The sequence below is a fragment of the Fusarium redolens genome (genome assembly GCF_020744475.1).
Source record: "Fusarium redolens strain MPI-CAGE-AT-0023 chromosome Unknown BKA55scaffold_1, whole genome shotgun sequence".
Classification (NCBI taxonomy): Eukaryota; Fungi; Ascomycota; class Sordariomycetes; order Hypocreales; family Nectriaceae; genus Fusarium; species Fusarium redolens.
Window position 1 is genome coordinate 1,407,988 of NW_025763664.1, and position 13,925 is coordinate 1,421,912.

General features: G+C 48.5%; 4 protein-coding genes across 4 annotated transcripts; 1 reads left to right on the plus strand and 3 right to left on the minus strand.

Annotated features, from left to right (window-relative positions):
• Nucleotides 1–463: 463 nt before the first annotated feature.
• On the minus strand, nucleotides 464–1,885 carry BKA55DRAFT_682525 (uncharacterized protein; the record flags this gene model as incomplete). Its single annotated transcript, XM_046198362.1, has 3 exons — nucleotides 464–961; nucleotides 1,014–1,476; nucleotides 1,530–1,885. 3 exons carry the CDS (start codon nucleotides 1,883–1,885, stop codon nucleotides 464–466), a joined length of 1,317 nt encoding a protein of 438 aa, XP_046056202.1.
• A 2,443-nt stretch (nucleotides 1,886–4,328) lies between these two features.
• BKA55DRAFT_548586 (fungal-specific transcription factor domain-containing protein) lies at nucleotides 4,329–7,268 on the minus strand. Its single transcript, XM_046191132.1, has one exon. It carries the CDS (start codon nucleotides 6,896–6,898, stop codon nucleotides 4,658–4,660), a length of 2,241 nt encoding a protein of 746 aa, XP_046056203.1. The 5' UTR covers nucleotides 6,899–7,268; the 3' UTR covers nucleotides 4,329–4,657.
• A 516-nt stretch (nucleotides 7,269–7,784) lies between these two features.
• BKA55DRAFT_495639 (uncharacterized protein) lies at nucleotides 7,785–9,359 on the plus strand (the record flags this gene model as incomplete). The annotated part of the gene is made up of 3 exons (XM_046186299.1): nucleotides 7,785–7,861; nucleotides 7,918–8,506; nucleotides 8,556–9,359. The coding sequence occupies 3 exons, from the start codon at nucleotides 7,785–7,787 to the stop codon at nucleotides 9,357–9,359; spliced, it is 1,470 nt and encodes a 489-aa protein (XP_046056204.1).
• Nucleotides 9,360–9,740: 381 nt separating this feature from the next.
• Nucleotides 9,741–11,561, minus strand: BKA55DRAFT_499036 (major facilitator superfamily-domain-containing protein; the record flags this gene model as incomplete). Its single annotated transcript, XM_046186614.1, has 1 exon — nucleotides 9,741–11,561. One exon carries the CDS (start codon nucleotides 11,559–11,561, stop codon nucleotides 9,741–9,743), a length of 1,821 nt encoding a protein of 606 aa, XP_046056205.1.
• Nucleotides 11,562–13,925: the final 2,364 nt, after the last annotated feature.

Genomic DNA, 13,925 nt, shown 5'->3' on the forward strand with positions numbered 1-13,925 from the left:
ATATGTGAGCAGAGTCTCGCAGGCTATACGAGCACGGGCTATTTTACGAATACCTGATTTCACTATTTAATTCCTATCGGATTATCTGATCATGAGGACCCACAATCCAACTGATCAGGGGACAAAGTAAAAGTAACAAAAGAACTATGTATCAGCTCCTGGATCTCATTCCATGTGGTGGAGCATTGAACGCCTAATATGGTTGGATCTAACATAGGAAACAAAAAACAACCAAAGTAAATAGAATAAAAAAGTCCAAGCAAGTTTCCGACACCATGGGATATCACTTCGTCGCCTTCTGTTCACGCCGCACCCGTTTGGTCACCGTCCATCCTGAGCCTGCCCTTTGTGACTGGTGCCATAGAAAAGGGAAAATTTTTGTATCCTTTCGTAAATTCGTGTCTTTGTACAATGATGCTTCCAAAATATCGTTTTCGGAGAATCATGACTTGCGAGGGGCCGCTTAATCAATGGTCATTCGGCTGGGGATTTGAGGCTTGACATCTTGCATGTTGATTGAGTTGATGTCAGGCTTCTCCTCGACCTTGCGCTTTCGAGACAAAGACTGCAGATGGGGCTTCAGACCCTTGCCAAAGTTTCGCATGCACATGATGGCGTTGGTAATGGTGAGAAGGATAAGAAGAATGGTGATAACAGCAAAGGCGGTCAACGATCGACGAACGGCTTCGTAGTTTTGTCGGTGTCCGGGCTGGTAGATTCGTACAAGCTTGAAGATGAAGTAGCTGAGGCCTCCGAGATAGAGGATGATGATGCAGACCATGCCGATCTTGTTCTCTCGTCGAGTGAAGAAAGCGGCAGCGAGAAGGATGAGAATGGTAATAGGAATGGTGACGATAGTTAGGGCGAATTCAGGGTCATCCTTGTCGGCAACGACGACAACAAACTGAACAATGAAGCCTAGGAAGAAGAAGAAATCGAACTTGAGAAGAGCGATATAAATCTGATTCGAGTTAGGCATTGCTCAAGTGAGTGGGTGAAAGAGTGTAACATACCTGGTAGTGAAGGAATCGCTTCTTCATGCGATAATCGGCACCAATGTTCTTGAGAATATCCCAAGCATACTCCTGATAAATCTTCCACGAAAGGAAGCCCATGACAAGGGTAGCGAGGGCGATGATGGCAGGGATAGCCACCAGATAAGGCTTCACATCGTGCCAAAGCTCGGCAGCAGTCATGCCACGCTTGAGAGCATTGCTCTGCTCGAGAATATCGAAGGCCTCGGAAATTTGATCAACCTGGATAGTCGTATAAACCATGAGGGCGAGATTAGAGAAGCAGACACCAATGACTTGAATGGTGTTCTTTTGTCGGAGAGCATCCCAGACGACAACAAGGGTGTAAAGGAAACCGAAAATGAAAAGCGTCAAGAAAGTCGGGATAGTCTTGTATTGAGATTGGACCTGGGGAGCGCTGATATGGGTGCCAAGGTTGACCTGGAACTTGCCGAATACATAGCTAGATAAGGGGTCAGCGAGAGGCAGATGCCGAAAGATACGGGGATGACGTACGCCTCAAAGCAAATGCACAGAATAGCCTGGAGAAGAGAAACAGCCATGAAGGAAGCAGGCCATCGGCTCTTCATAAAATCGATCTTGCCATTCTTCATACTTTGCGCGGGAACTGAAGGGGTAAGACCTTCTCTATAGGCGAAACCCTGGTTGTATGCGGGATCAACTCCGGCCTCAGCGAAGTTGGGCTGGGCGAATGCGGCAGGCTGAGGAATAGGCTGTGGAGATGGAACTGGAGACGGAGCGTAACTATCATCTCCGTAGGAGTTGTTGTATGAATGGCCTCCGTATCCGAAGCCGGTGTCAGCTCCAAGGAGCGACTTGCGAGATTCTAGCCGGGTAGCCACGGTGGACATGGAAAAGACTCCGACCGGGAGTCACGGGGAAACAGTCGAAGTGATGAAAATGCTCGTCGATATCGCTCGACGGACGATGATGAAGAAGAGTTGCTGTTGTTGATGGAAGAAAATTCGACAGCGACAGATACTGAGACGCGGTGGTTCGGTCGGGGCGGTCGTGTCTAAATTAAGGTACAGGGTGCTTTGCTCACGCGGATGGCCACGGGTACCGAGGTGAGGAAGTACAGTACAGTAGTCGAATAAGGTTATACGAAAATTGGACAAAAAAGGAGTCGCGCGATGAGGAAAAGCGGAAGAGAAGCGAGAGACGAAGTGGCGATTGCGAGGGATTTGTTGTCGAGTTAATTGGTGGCTGAAAACGGCCTGACCAGGGAAATAATGGATATTGTTGTTGTTGAGAAGAGAGAAATGAGATGAAAGGAAAAGAAGAAGAGCCCAAGCGTTTGTAGTAAAAGGATGTCAGCTTAGTTTAGTCAAGAGAGAAGCAGAGCAGATGGGAGTGAGTTCCTTGACCTCCATAAGATTGGGTCGCTGAAACAGCCCAAGCAGGGGGTGGGAGAGGGCGGGCTAACTTAAAGAGCAACCACAGAGAAAGCCTGGGGCGGGCGAATCCAGCCCGGGGTGGCAGAGCACAGGACTCCAGGGGTTCAGGCGTTCTTTTTTCGCCTAGGTACTCTTTTCTGGGGTGCCCAGCCCGTAGCGATAACTGATGGAACTCCACTGACAGTGGGTGGAGTGCCCTGCCCTGGGCTTTTCGTCACTACCAGATCCTGAATTGGAGGTGGGTTCCCTGATTTCTGGAGACGGGACTTGGCCAGAGTGGACGGTTTTGCTGCAATTAGCATGTCTCAGATTATGTTGTTACTGTTTACGTCGGATGAGGCAGTCTTGTCTTGTCTTGTATAGTCTTGCGACAGTTTACTATCATGAATCCCGATTTCAGAAGTTACGACGCATATGGCCAAGAGAGACGTGCTTGAACACCTCATGCAGTCCTTCGTGTTACGGTACCGACCTTTACTGCACATTTGACGGGTGGAGTCTAAAATGAAATGGAACCGTAAAGACGGGACGCAGTATCCCGCCTCCAACGGTGGATTGCCTTAGCTTTCCACTAGGAACTGTAAAGTTACTGACTGGACTGTGTGGATGAACTCAATCAGCCTTGGGAGGGATCCCATATCCACCACACACTTTCAGAACTGCCGGAGTCAAAGGCGGTGCTGTCCATTTACTGGACGATGGCTCTGAATTTGATTGATATGCCGGTCTCAGAATAAGAGATCACATCATCGTAGACACTCTTCCTTGCCATACATCGGAATGACATAACTAATAAAGAGGGCTGGGCTATGTTGATGAGGGAACGAATGCAGATTGAAAGGACTGCGGCAGTGCAGTCATGCATAGTCTCCATTGTTAGTGCACAACCCAGCCATCCGCTGAAATGACACCTAAACTCACAAGCTAGCGTAACGATTAATACTCTGCACCATGCAATGGAAATATCCGTCGGACTCAGCCCATTCGTACAGCCACCTTCCGCTCTGATCAATCACAAGTAACTAAGGATCCAAGGTCTCTACCACCCATCTTGATTAAGGTGACAGGCCCTCTGAACTGGGATGACATGATAAAATGAGGCCGCTATGCATGCATTCATTGCCGGGACAAATGTGTTGGTTAGTTTCTAAATAAAACAAACAAAAATGAAGAAACAGTAATTAAATGGCGGGTGATCGTCCAGTGTATCTGATCATGAATCTGATTTACCACTAAGCGCATTTTCCTGCTTTTTAGCTGTCTATCAAATTCCCTGCCATTCCACGATATGCAGCCCTACCAAGGCCATCAATATTCAGCCACTGTCAAACCATCAATTCCTTCACTCTACTCAGCCGGCACAATTATAGTGAATACAATCAACTCGTGCTTCACTGCATAGCTATAATTATCACCTCACTTATGATCGCTGACCGTATAGCCAGAGCCAAGGATATCTCATGTTCCTGGCATAAGACCTTGCAGTGGTAATCTCTACCGATCCACAGAGGAGAGTTCCATAAATAAACCTGCAGTCGGTCCATTGAACAAATAAATATAGTACGTACATCGTTGCTACAGATGCATGTCAGCAGAAAACCCACTTCCATATTAATTGAAGCGTCGTCATCACCCAAGTATAGACAAATAAACTGGGAGACAGATATACAGTTCTCACACATGGTAATAATAGATCACATATGCAATTCCCTTATATTGGTTCTCGCATTGTACATACTTCAGATAAGCCAAGCTTTTTTTTATTAAATGGTGTGAACTCAAGTTCCTATTTCGTATAGAGGGTCTGGTAGGGCTGGCAGAGCCTCCAACTAAACTCTGTCCCCAGCCGTTGAGGCCCGCAAACGACCTAAAATCGAGGCTGTGTCGCCGTTGGAATGGTATGCATTTTATTGAATCAATTGAATTCGGCCATCGTTAATCTTCAACGGCCGGAAATCTAGTCCGTTCGTCTACGTAAATTGATCATGTATATCCACCAGTCATAATATCGCCAGGGTCTGGAGATGCTCCACGTTCATCCATGGCATGAATACAATAAGGGCGCCAATACTCCTCTCTAGCTGATATCTAAATATAAGTCGGATTATCGTAAGTCGAAGATTCTTTCTCCGAAAAGTTGCTTATCTTGTACCCAGTGTTTGTACTAGATATATGCACCAAAAACATTAGAATATCTACATCGCGAGATATGTATTGGACCCTCGCTTAAAGGAAGTCAAGATCCCATGAACCCCATCCATATCCTAGTACCGCTTCTTCATTAACCCCTCCTATACTTGAATCTGTTCCATTCAGCCATAGTGAATTAGTCGACGACTGTTGCGTGGCCCCGATCTGCCCTATTCTTTCGACCTCTTGAGTCTCTTGTGCATACTCGATCGACTGGAAGCATGTCGCTTTACCCAAGAACTGATGTAGCAGCCCCGTGAAACTAGCGATGCACTGCTTGACGAGCTCTTCTATGGTCTCGCCATAATACGCTGTGGCCATACCCCCTTGTCCTGTCAACACGCCAGCAAACTGTTGCATGATGCGAGCTGCTTCTTGTGCCACCGTCCATCCCTCCGGAAACGCTTCGAGAAGCGTGATCAACAGCACGACTTCTTCCCGGGCCGAAGATGATGCTCCCTCAGCCCTATACGATGCTACAAAATCATGCATCAACAACAAACATACTGGCAATAACCGACTCAGCGATACCCTGTTTAGGGGTAGTTGTCGTTGTTGAAGGAGCGCCGAGTTGGCTTGGAGTTGCTTCTGTGCAAACTCAAGTTGCTCCTGACGAGTGACAGCTGCAGCAGAACTGTTAAAGTGGTTCGGAAAGTAGAGAAGAATTAACAGGTGGTAATACTGAGCACTCAACCAGGTGATGCTGCTGTGAATAGGCAAATTATCTGCTTCCATGGGCGACATGAGACACCCGTTGCTGTACCAGTCCTCGATTTCAGACCGCAAGCTATTCAGTACCGTACGCCTGTCTGCTGGAGCAAGGCGTGCGGTTTCAGAGTTTTGTTGTAGGTGCACGGCGTGAAGAATCCGATATTCAAGTTGTCGGAGCTGGATGACATGCCGACTGGTCTGTAGGTTTCGAGCATAAACCGCGCGATCCGGACTGGCAAATTCTTCCACCGTGAGTCCTGGAAGCGGTACATTGGCGTGCTCGTCTGTAAAAGCTGCTGGTAAACCTTGGGACGCTGACATCATACGGTCAAGGACGAAGATACTCCAGTACAGTCGATGTCTGAGCTCGGTTTCCACCGCCGTACGTGGCTGTTCGTCCGGCCTAGTCAGACCTATAACCATGGCTTGTCGTGCCGCAATGCCGACGATGAAGTAGGCTGAGGTTGCTGCTGGATCAAACAAGGAGTACAACCCCAACAGGATAAGAATCTGTACAGACTCGATGGTTTCATTAGAGAGGCACTCCTGTATGATATCTGGGTATACCACATCGAACCGGCGTGCCGTATCACTGGGAATCTGTCCCGCACGCACCAACGATGTACATCCAATGGCCATGACGAGGTACAAGAGTGTCATGGGCGGATCCTGATCTGCAGGAGAGGCATCCCCGAGAAGTTCAAGATCTCGCCGTATTCGAGTTTGGTCAACAAAAGGATACGCCCTGTTGACGTGACGAAAGAAGGCATCGACAAAGCGACTGGGGGCAATATCAGGAGGGAGGGCCTGCCGTGCAATCAACCTTCGTTTTGTGACGGATCCATCTGTTGAATCTCCATAAGATAGACGACTGCTGGTGGTTCGTACACTGCCAGGATCCCTTTCCTCGAGGCGCATATCGACGCTTTGCCGTCCAGTTGAGGGGTGGTCTTGTCCACGTGTAGAGGGAAGAGAGCCTATGGTTTCTAAAGGAGAAGCCATCTGTCCTGGCACCCGTGATAGAGGTGACGATGCTGTCCCTAAAGTTGCGATGTTCCCAATACCGTTCCGTAGCCCATGGCCTAGTGCAGCACCCAGGTCGGTTCCTGTCTCGATACCTTCTATCACATCTTGTCGACCTGGCGGAAGGATGTTCTGTTCAATGTATTGGCTCAGCCATTGTACGCGAGAGCGCAGCTGATGAACTTGAGCCTCAGCATTGGCAACAGGATTAGTATAGGAACATCTCTGACCAGCGCTGGCACATAGAGAGCAGACGGGAAATGTGCGACTGCACTTCTTTTTGAAGCTGCGACACCTATCACAGGCCGGAGCTATGGGTCTCCCAGTTGAGTTCCGGCCCGCGACGACCGTTTGAGATTGCTTTTGCTGATCCTGCCGCCGAGCCTGCGCCTCTCTTTGGGTCGCATCCTGCTGCTGTAGCCGCTGGTCAGGAGACACTGGAGGTGAAGCGGACCGGGCCCGACCGACGTCCCTCGGGGATGGAGACACCCTGCGGAGGCGGAAACGGTGGATCGAAGCCTTCATATCAGATGCAGATGCCATTTTGGGTAATGGGCGTTGTCAAGAGTAGCGAGTGGCATGGCAATAAATGGAAAGGCTCCAGTAGCCCAGATGAGAGCGTTATCAATATATGATTGATATCGCGACTGGATAAGAAGGCATGTAGAGGTTTTGAGATTGCATGTCATTACAAAAGGAGAGCATCGAAGAAAAATATTCGATCACCTCATTCGTTGATAAGATGAGTCTTCAGAACAGCAGATAAAGGTACGCCATCGTGCCCATTGTTGATGGATGTTGATGGAGGTGGACCAAATTGCGTGCTTGCACGAGGTTGAGGTGCTATTCCTTCAATGGGCAGGGCACTTACGTTAGTGACAATTCGCGGAGCCGCAGGAACAAAGTCTAATCAACCCTGGTGAGTTATTAATGAGATACAGAGATTATAAGAATTGTGAATCTGAAGGTATAGCAAGTTCACATATTGATTCAAGTTGAATAGTCTCAATAGATACACATGTCTCAACGGGTCAGACTGGCAGCACCGGTCCTCCGATGCCCGGAGTCGGGGTCGCGCGGAGGCCGACCGGGATTTCCTAAAGAGGCAATCATACTCACAGAGACAATCATTCGACAGCGCCGAGCGGATGAGGCTATTGTGCGGGATCCATCGGCAGCGTCTTTTATCATTAATCGAATGAGATGAGGAGCCGTTCATGAGAAGAGCATCGAGCGGCTGAGAGTATAGATATATTACCTTGCTCATCCCACATGTTATCAAATGCTTGCTTTCCACTATTGTCAGTGCTGTTGTTCATAATTACTCACATTGCTACATTACTGTGACTTGGACGTTAGTTTCACGGCCTAGTAAAGTCATATCTGGGTCCTCAACTGTTCGAAACGACAACTTCAATATAGAGAAAGAATGGCGTTGGCAGATAAACTAGACGTTCGCCGAATCGCCATTATTGGTGCTGGCCCAAGTGGCCTCGCTGCGGCCAGGTAGTCACTGACAACACCACTTACATCCTCGGCCTGGTCACTAACACTTGCTCTAGATACCTTCTTGCAGAGAAGAAGTTCTCCAAAATCCGAGTCTTCGAGCAACGCGCCACGCCAGGAGGTGTCTGGAACTATACACCTCTAGCACGAGAACAAGGCTTTTCAGTTCCAAGAACTCAGCCCAGTTTCACCCCAGATCAAGCCTTCTGGCCTAACGACAATGGCGATGTCGAGTTCATGTCACCCATCTATGACCTCCTTGAGACAAACATTCCTCATTCTCTTATGAGGTACTCCGATAAAGAATTTCCTCAAGGCTCGTCACTGTTTCCTCGACATAGCATTGTGCTACAGTACCTTAAGGATTATGCCCAGGAAATCAACCCTCACATCTCATACCAGACACAAGTCTTGAATGTTGAGAAGCCTGATCCAAATCGCTCTCAGCCTTGGACGGTCGAGGTGCTTGATCTCAAAACTAACAAGGTGACCAAAGACGAGTATGACGCTGTTGTAGTGGCTAGTGGTCACTACAACGATCCATTCATTCCCGATATTCCTGGCCTCGTTGGGTTTGACAAGGCTTACCCGGGGGCTATTTCACACTCTAAGTTCTATCGACGCCCGAATGACTTCAAGGATAAGGTATGGACGCTTGTTCGCTCCTATCGAACATTCACTAACAGTTGCTCAGAAAGTCATTGTCGTCGGAAACTCTGCCTCTGGAGTCGACGTGAGCGCACAACTCTCTACTGTTGCAAAGCAGCCCATCTTTGTCTCTGAAAAGGAGAAACCCACCGTGATTCCACCCGCTAAAGAGCCATGGGCAGCTGGCGTCCCCGAGATTGTCGAGTTTCTCCCTTCTCAACGTGGTGTTCGCTTCGCCAATGGCCAAGTCGAGAACAACGTTGACGCTGTTTTATTCTGCACTGGCTTCCACTACTCGTACCCCTTCCTGAAGTCTCTTGATCCAACTGTCGTCGTACCTAGTGGAGGCCATGCGGCACATCTCTGGGAGCAAATTCTCTACACTGCGGACCCTACTCTATCATTTCTCAGTGTTCCACAGCGGATCGTTCCATTCCCTATTGCTGAAGCACAGAGTGCATTAATTGCTCGCTTCTGGTCTGGACGCTTGAACCCCCCTTCAAAAGCTGCTATGGAAGCCTGGGTACAGGAGCAACACGAAAAGAAAGGAGAAGGAAAAGCAATTCATGTCATGGCGTTCCCAGAGGATGTCGATTACATCAACCGTCTGTACGAACTGAGCAAAACCGCGACTAAAGCCCTTGAGCTCGGCCTCGAGAATGATGGCGAGGGCAAGAGACCGCCTTACTGGGGACTAGATAAGCGATGGGTGAGGGAAAGAGTACCTAAGATCAAGTTGGCGAGCAGAGCAGCGGGGGACAAGAGGCATGAACTGAGGACATTGGAAGATCTCGGATTTGATTATGAGGAGTGGAAGAGGGCAGTCGAAGAGGGGGAGAAGCTGTTTTAGACTATCCCATAAATTTCTTTTGACTCTAATGAAACAATCACTTGAACCGGCCCAAGCTTAACCCAAGTTGTCATGGTAATAGTCTCGAGAACCTCGTTATAAACTCTTCAGATCGTAGACTAATCTTACCAATGGTACAGTTTGGAGCCCTGACAACACCGCGTTAAATGATAATCTCTACCCAATTCACATGTATTTCGAGCATACAAAATGCCGCGATATGACTCAAAACAAATTCATTAGCAGCAGTCTAATTACAAACGCTCATATCTTTTTATATCCAATAACAAGTGCTTATATACCAAAAAGCAGTCTTGTTTCATGACTGCGGGTATGTTGAAATATCCTTAATAACACAAGAATAACATGGAATGCCGGTTTTTAGTTATCCGTCGTCTTTTCGTTACCTGTCGTGACACCCTCTGTGGCATCAACCTCCTCTTTCTCATCGTCACGTCGCTTCAGTGATTTGAGACCCGTCTTGTGCTCTTTATGCTCCTTGCTGAGGTTGACTTGCTTGATCATCAGACTGATAACGAGCGACAGGCCTGCAAAGCATGCATAGACGATATACATTGTTTGCAGACTCTTCCAGAATGCCGTCTTGGCGACTCTGCCATCGTGACCTGTCAGGGAGCCAACGAGCTCGACGCTGCCTGCTGCGTTGGAACCGGAAAGTCTGTCTGCGAGTTCGGTGCCGAGTTCTTCCTTGAGTCTTGGGTACTGGCTCTCCATCTTGTTGTTGAAGATGACACCGCCTACCACGACGGAGATTGATGTACCCAGTTGACGAATGAAGGAGAAGCATGAGGTCGCGGAACCAATGTCTCGAGGCTCAACGTTCGTCTGGAGTGCAATCAGAGGAGCCTGGAAGTTAGGACCAATACCGATACCGGCGACGATCTGAAAAATGATTATCTTTGCCCAGTTGGCGCGTGGCTCAAGGTTGATAAAAAGACCGAAGCCAATGACAGTGACAATCAAGCCCAGAACGATAACGAGCTTGTAATTGCCTGTCTTCTTGATGTAGATTCCAGCTCCAGCCGATACAAACGACAGAGAGAGCACATATGGAAGCAGATAAACACCAGAGAGCAACGACGATGCGCCGAGGACTCCCTGGTAGTAGAGTGGAAGCCAGTAACTGCCTGACATGAAGACAAATGCATGTGTGAAACCAACCCCATAAGATGCAACACTGTTTTGCGTGTGGAAGAGACGAATAGGAAGAACGGGGAACTTGGCGACTTTCCACTCGTATACGAGAAAGAGACCAACGACAAAGATGCCAAAGACAATAAGACAAATTGTCGTAGCAGAGTCCCAGGGGAAAGAAACTCCACCAAGCTCAAGACCGAGCAACCACATAATGGTACCGCCAATGATGAGGATACTGCCAGGCCAGTCCAATGCTAATAGACCCTCTTTCACGGGTGTTCGTGGATTGTGGAGCTTCAGGACGAAGACAAGGATGACGATGGCAACGGCTGAAATGGGGAGGTTAATGTAGAAACACCATCGCCAAGTGACCTGGCTGGTGAATACACCACCGAGAATAGGTCCAACAGCAGATGCCAACGCCCAAACCATACCCAAGATACCAAAGTACATTCCACGGTTTCGCATGGAGAAAAGGTCGCTGATGGCGATGTTGGGTAGAACGATGAGACCACCTCCACCAATGCCTTGAATAGCACGCGAAGCGATGAGCATGGCCATGCCATTGCTAACAGCACATAGCAAAGATCCGATCCAGAAGATAACGGCCGCAGCAAGAAGAACAGGCTTTCGACCAAAGATATCCGAGATCTTGCCCCATGTCGGCACGAATGCGGCGTTGCCCAACAAATATGCACTTCCTATCCAGATGTAACCCTGACTTGAGTGAAACTCGTTGGCAATAGTAGGAACGGCTGTGGTAATAATGGTCGTATCCAAAGCGGCAAGGAAGAGCGCAAGACATAGAGCACCGACTACCAAGATCGTCTCCGACTTGGTCCGTCCGGCCTCGGGGTCACCGGTCTCAGGTGCCCCGGGAGATGGGCTGCTGCCGGCCGGCGTCGTCCCCGGTCCTTCGGACGTTGCTTCGGCGGCGGTAGGGTTTTCAGAGTCTCCATTCGCTGCATAGGTTCCATCTCGTTCAACATCAAGAGTGCTATCTGAGCTAGTCCTCCGCTCTGGTGTTGGTGTTGAAGCAGCCATCGTTGCTCAAGAAAGCCCAAAAGGCTAGATGAAAAGACAAGACCCCTTCTTTTCCTTCAGCTGTTTGGAATAACTAAAAGTCGTCGACGTAGTAGCTGTAAAGATCCTTGTCCGGAAGCCGGCGTTGACCGCAACGGTGATTGCTAATCAGGAACCTGTGGTTTTCTCAATACGGTTATATTTGGCTTGGTTAATATGCATTCAGTATACGACGGTGAAAGATTTTCAGATGAGCATCCTGATCAAAAAGGGGAGAAAGAGATTGAGATGAGTTGAGCTGTTGTAGTCAAGTCCATTGTGATCCTTTCTCCGAAAACGGGACCACGCACGCAATAACCATGACTACCGTATTAATTAATTAAATCCGAGGCGCGAGGGCGAGGCCAGGAACTTTTTTCCAGCAATTCGGCAAAAGGAGCCGTCTCGTCTCTTGGAGGGTGGAGAAATAATCCCATTGCAGTGAAATAAGAACGTCAACGACATCAACCCCAAGAACAAGGGTGTGTGTGGAGTCCGAATATTATTGCCGGGGCATAATTCCGTAAACTTTTACGTACTCGCCTCCAAGATGATCCTCCGGCTTATTGTATGAATCTAACGAATGTAAGTGTTAGCTTGAGGAGACTGCTATAACCACAGTCAACTACCCATGCAATTGCTCACCGGAATGACTCTTCAGTTCTTGCGCGTCTCATGATCTTCTTGCTTTGACTAAGCATCGGAAACTAGTCAGATTCATCTCTAGTTAACCTAGCTTGGGACTTGTCCAGGATGGGCTAGGATGAGTTCCTCGGAATTACATGACGAGAAGTGTGATTTCCTGATATGATTTATTCGTATCCCTTCTTCATAATGAGCTGACGTACTAGGAAGAGACGACATCAAACCAGTTCTCATCCTAACATCGTGCATGTTGGGGGCGAATTTGCTTCAGACGACATCACTTGATACTGCTGCACCCGACCCTGAACGAGGCCGTCAATGTAATGGAACATCTGCTTACCTAAGTGCCATATTAGCAACACCAGGATATCGCAGTGGGTAAACAATACGCGAATATATGATGATATTTGTACACACTCCTAAACGCCAAGAACAATATTTTGACGCCGGTAATATCCCAGCCTATTTTACAGATGTCCGACATCAAATCTCAAGTCGTCATGCTTGAGTACTTGATACACCTATTAGAAGATCTTTGTGATGCTTTCCCTCGAGATGACACTGTTTTGTCGTTCATCTCGCTTGACTCTGAAGAAACTGTCACAGAAATCGCTACACCTCATATGTCGCAAAAAGTCCTCGTCATGAGTAATCACAATGAGCTGGAAATTGCTCTGGGCCTGTCGGGCTTTGATTATCATATGGAGACTCTCCGCCAGACTCTTGATATTGTCGCGATCCAGGTTTGTGGTGGGCTCATCGAGTGCGATGAGGCCACAGTTGACACCAAAAGATTCAGCCAGAGCTAGGCGAATGATGATAGACGCGAGAACCTTTTGTCCAGCAGAACATCGACCACGCATGTCCATCTCCGTGTCTTGCTTCACCATGCAGAGTCGGTAGTTGTAGCTGCGTTTGCCTGTGTTTGACTCGTTGTCTGAGCGGATGAGAATAGTGTCAATGTCGGTTCCTTGGTAGGTGCTCTGCCACAATTCACCAGCAATGCGATTCACTTCGGCCATCTTCATGGAGTGAAACTGCATCACAGCTTTGTCCACGGCTGAGCTGCACTGCGCCAAATCTTCAATAGCAGCCTTGGTCGTTTCCACGCGAATGTGCGACTCACGATACTTTCTCTTGGCGTCCTTATAGTCCATTTCCCACTCTTGAAGGAGCCTCCCAAGCTCTTCATCTTTAGTTTTCATAGATCCCATAACGGAGCCTCGCTCAGCAAGAAGGCGGTTATAGTGGTTCTCTTGCATGCGAGCTTCAGCCTGGAGGCGCTCGTAGTCTTCATCTGCATTGCGGGCTTCCAGCTCAGCGATCTCTTGGCGGATAACGTCGATCGTGCGAAGGTTCTTGCGGTAGTTCAGGTTGTCCTTGATGTTTTTCTTCTTACGGTCTCCATTGTCAATGTCCTGCTTGAGCTTGTTCGTACGAACAGTAAGGTCTGTGACCTCCTTTTCAGTACTTGCAATTGTCTTCTCAAGTGTGGCAATGGATCGTTGATTGGATGCAAGATTAGAGGGGCCGCCCCGATCGATATAGTCTTGAATATCAGCATCCATCATTTTCATCTCGTTGACAGAATTGGCGACAGCATCACGGGCGTCAGCAATGACTTGCTCCTTGGCCCGGCCGCGTCTTAGGACTTCATCACGAGCAGACCTTGCTTCAGCAATGCTGGGCTCAATGGTCTCC

Bases quoted from the DNA above. Each gene is read 5' to 3' on its own strand.
- BKA55DRAFT_548586 (XM_046191132.1), bottom strand. From the start codon at position 6,898: ATGGCATCTGCATCTGATATGAAGGCTTCGATCCACCGTTTCCGCCTC.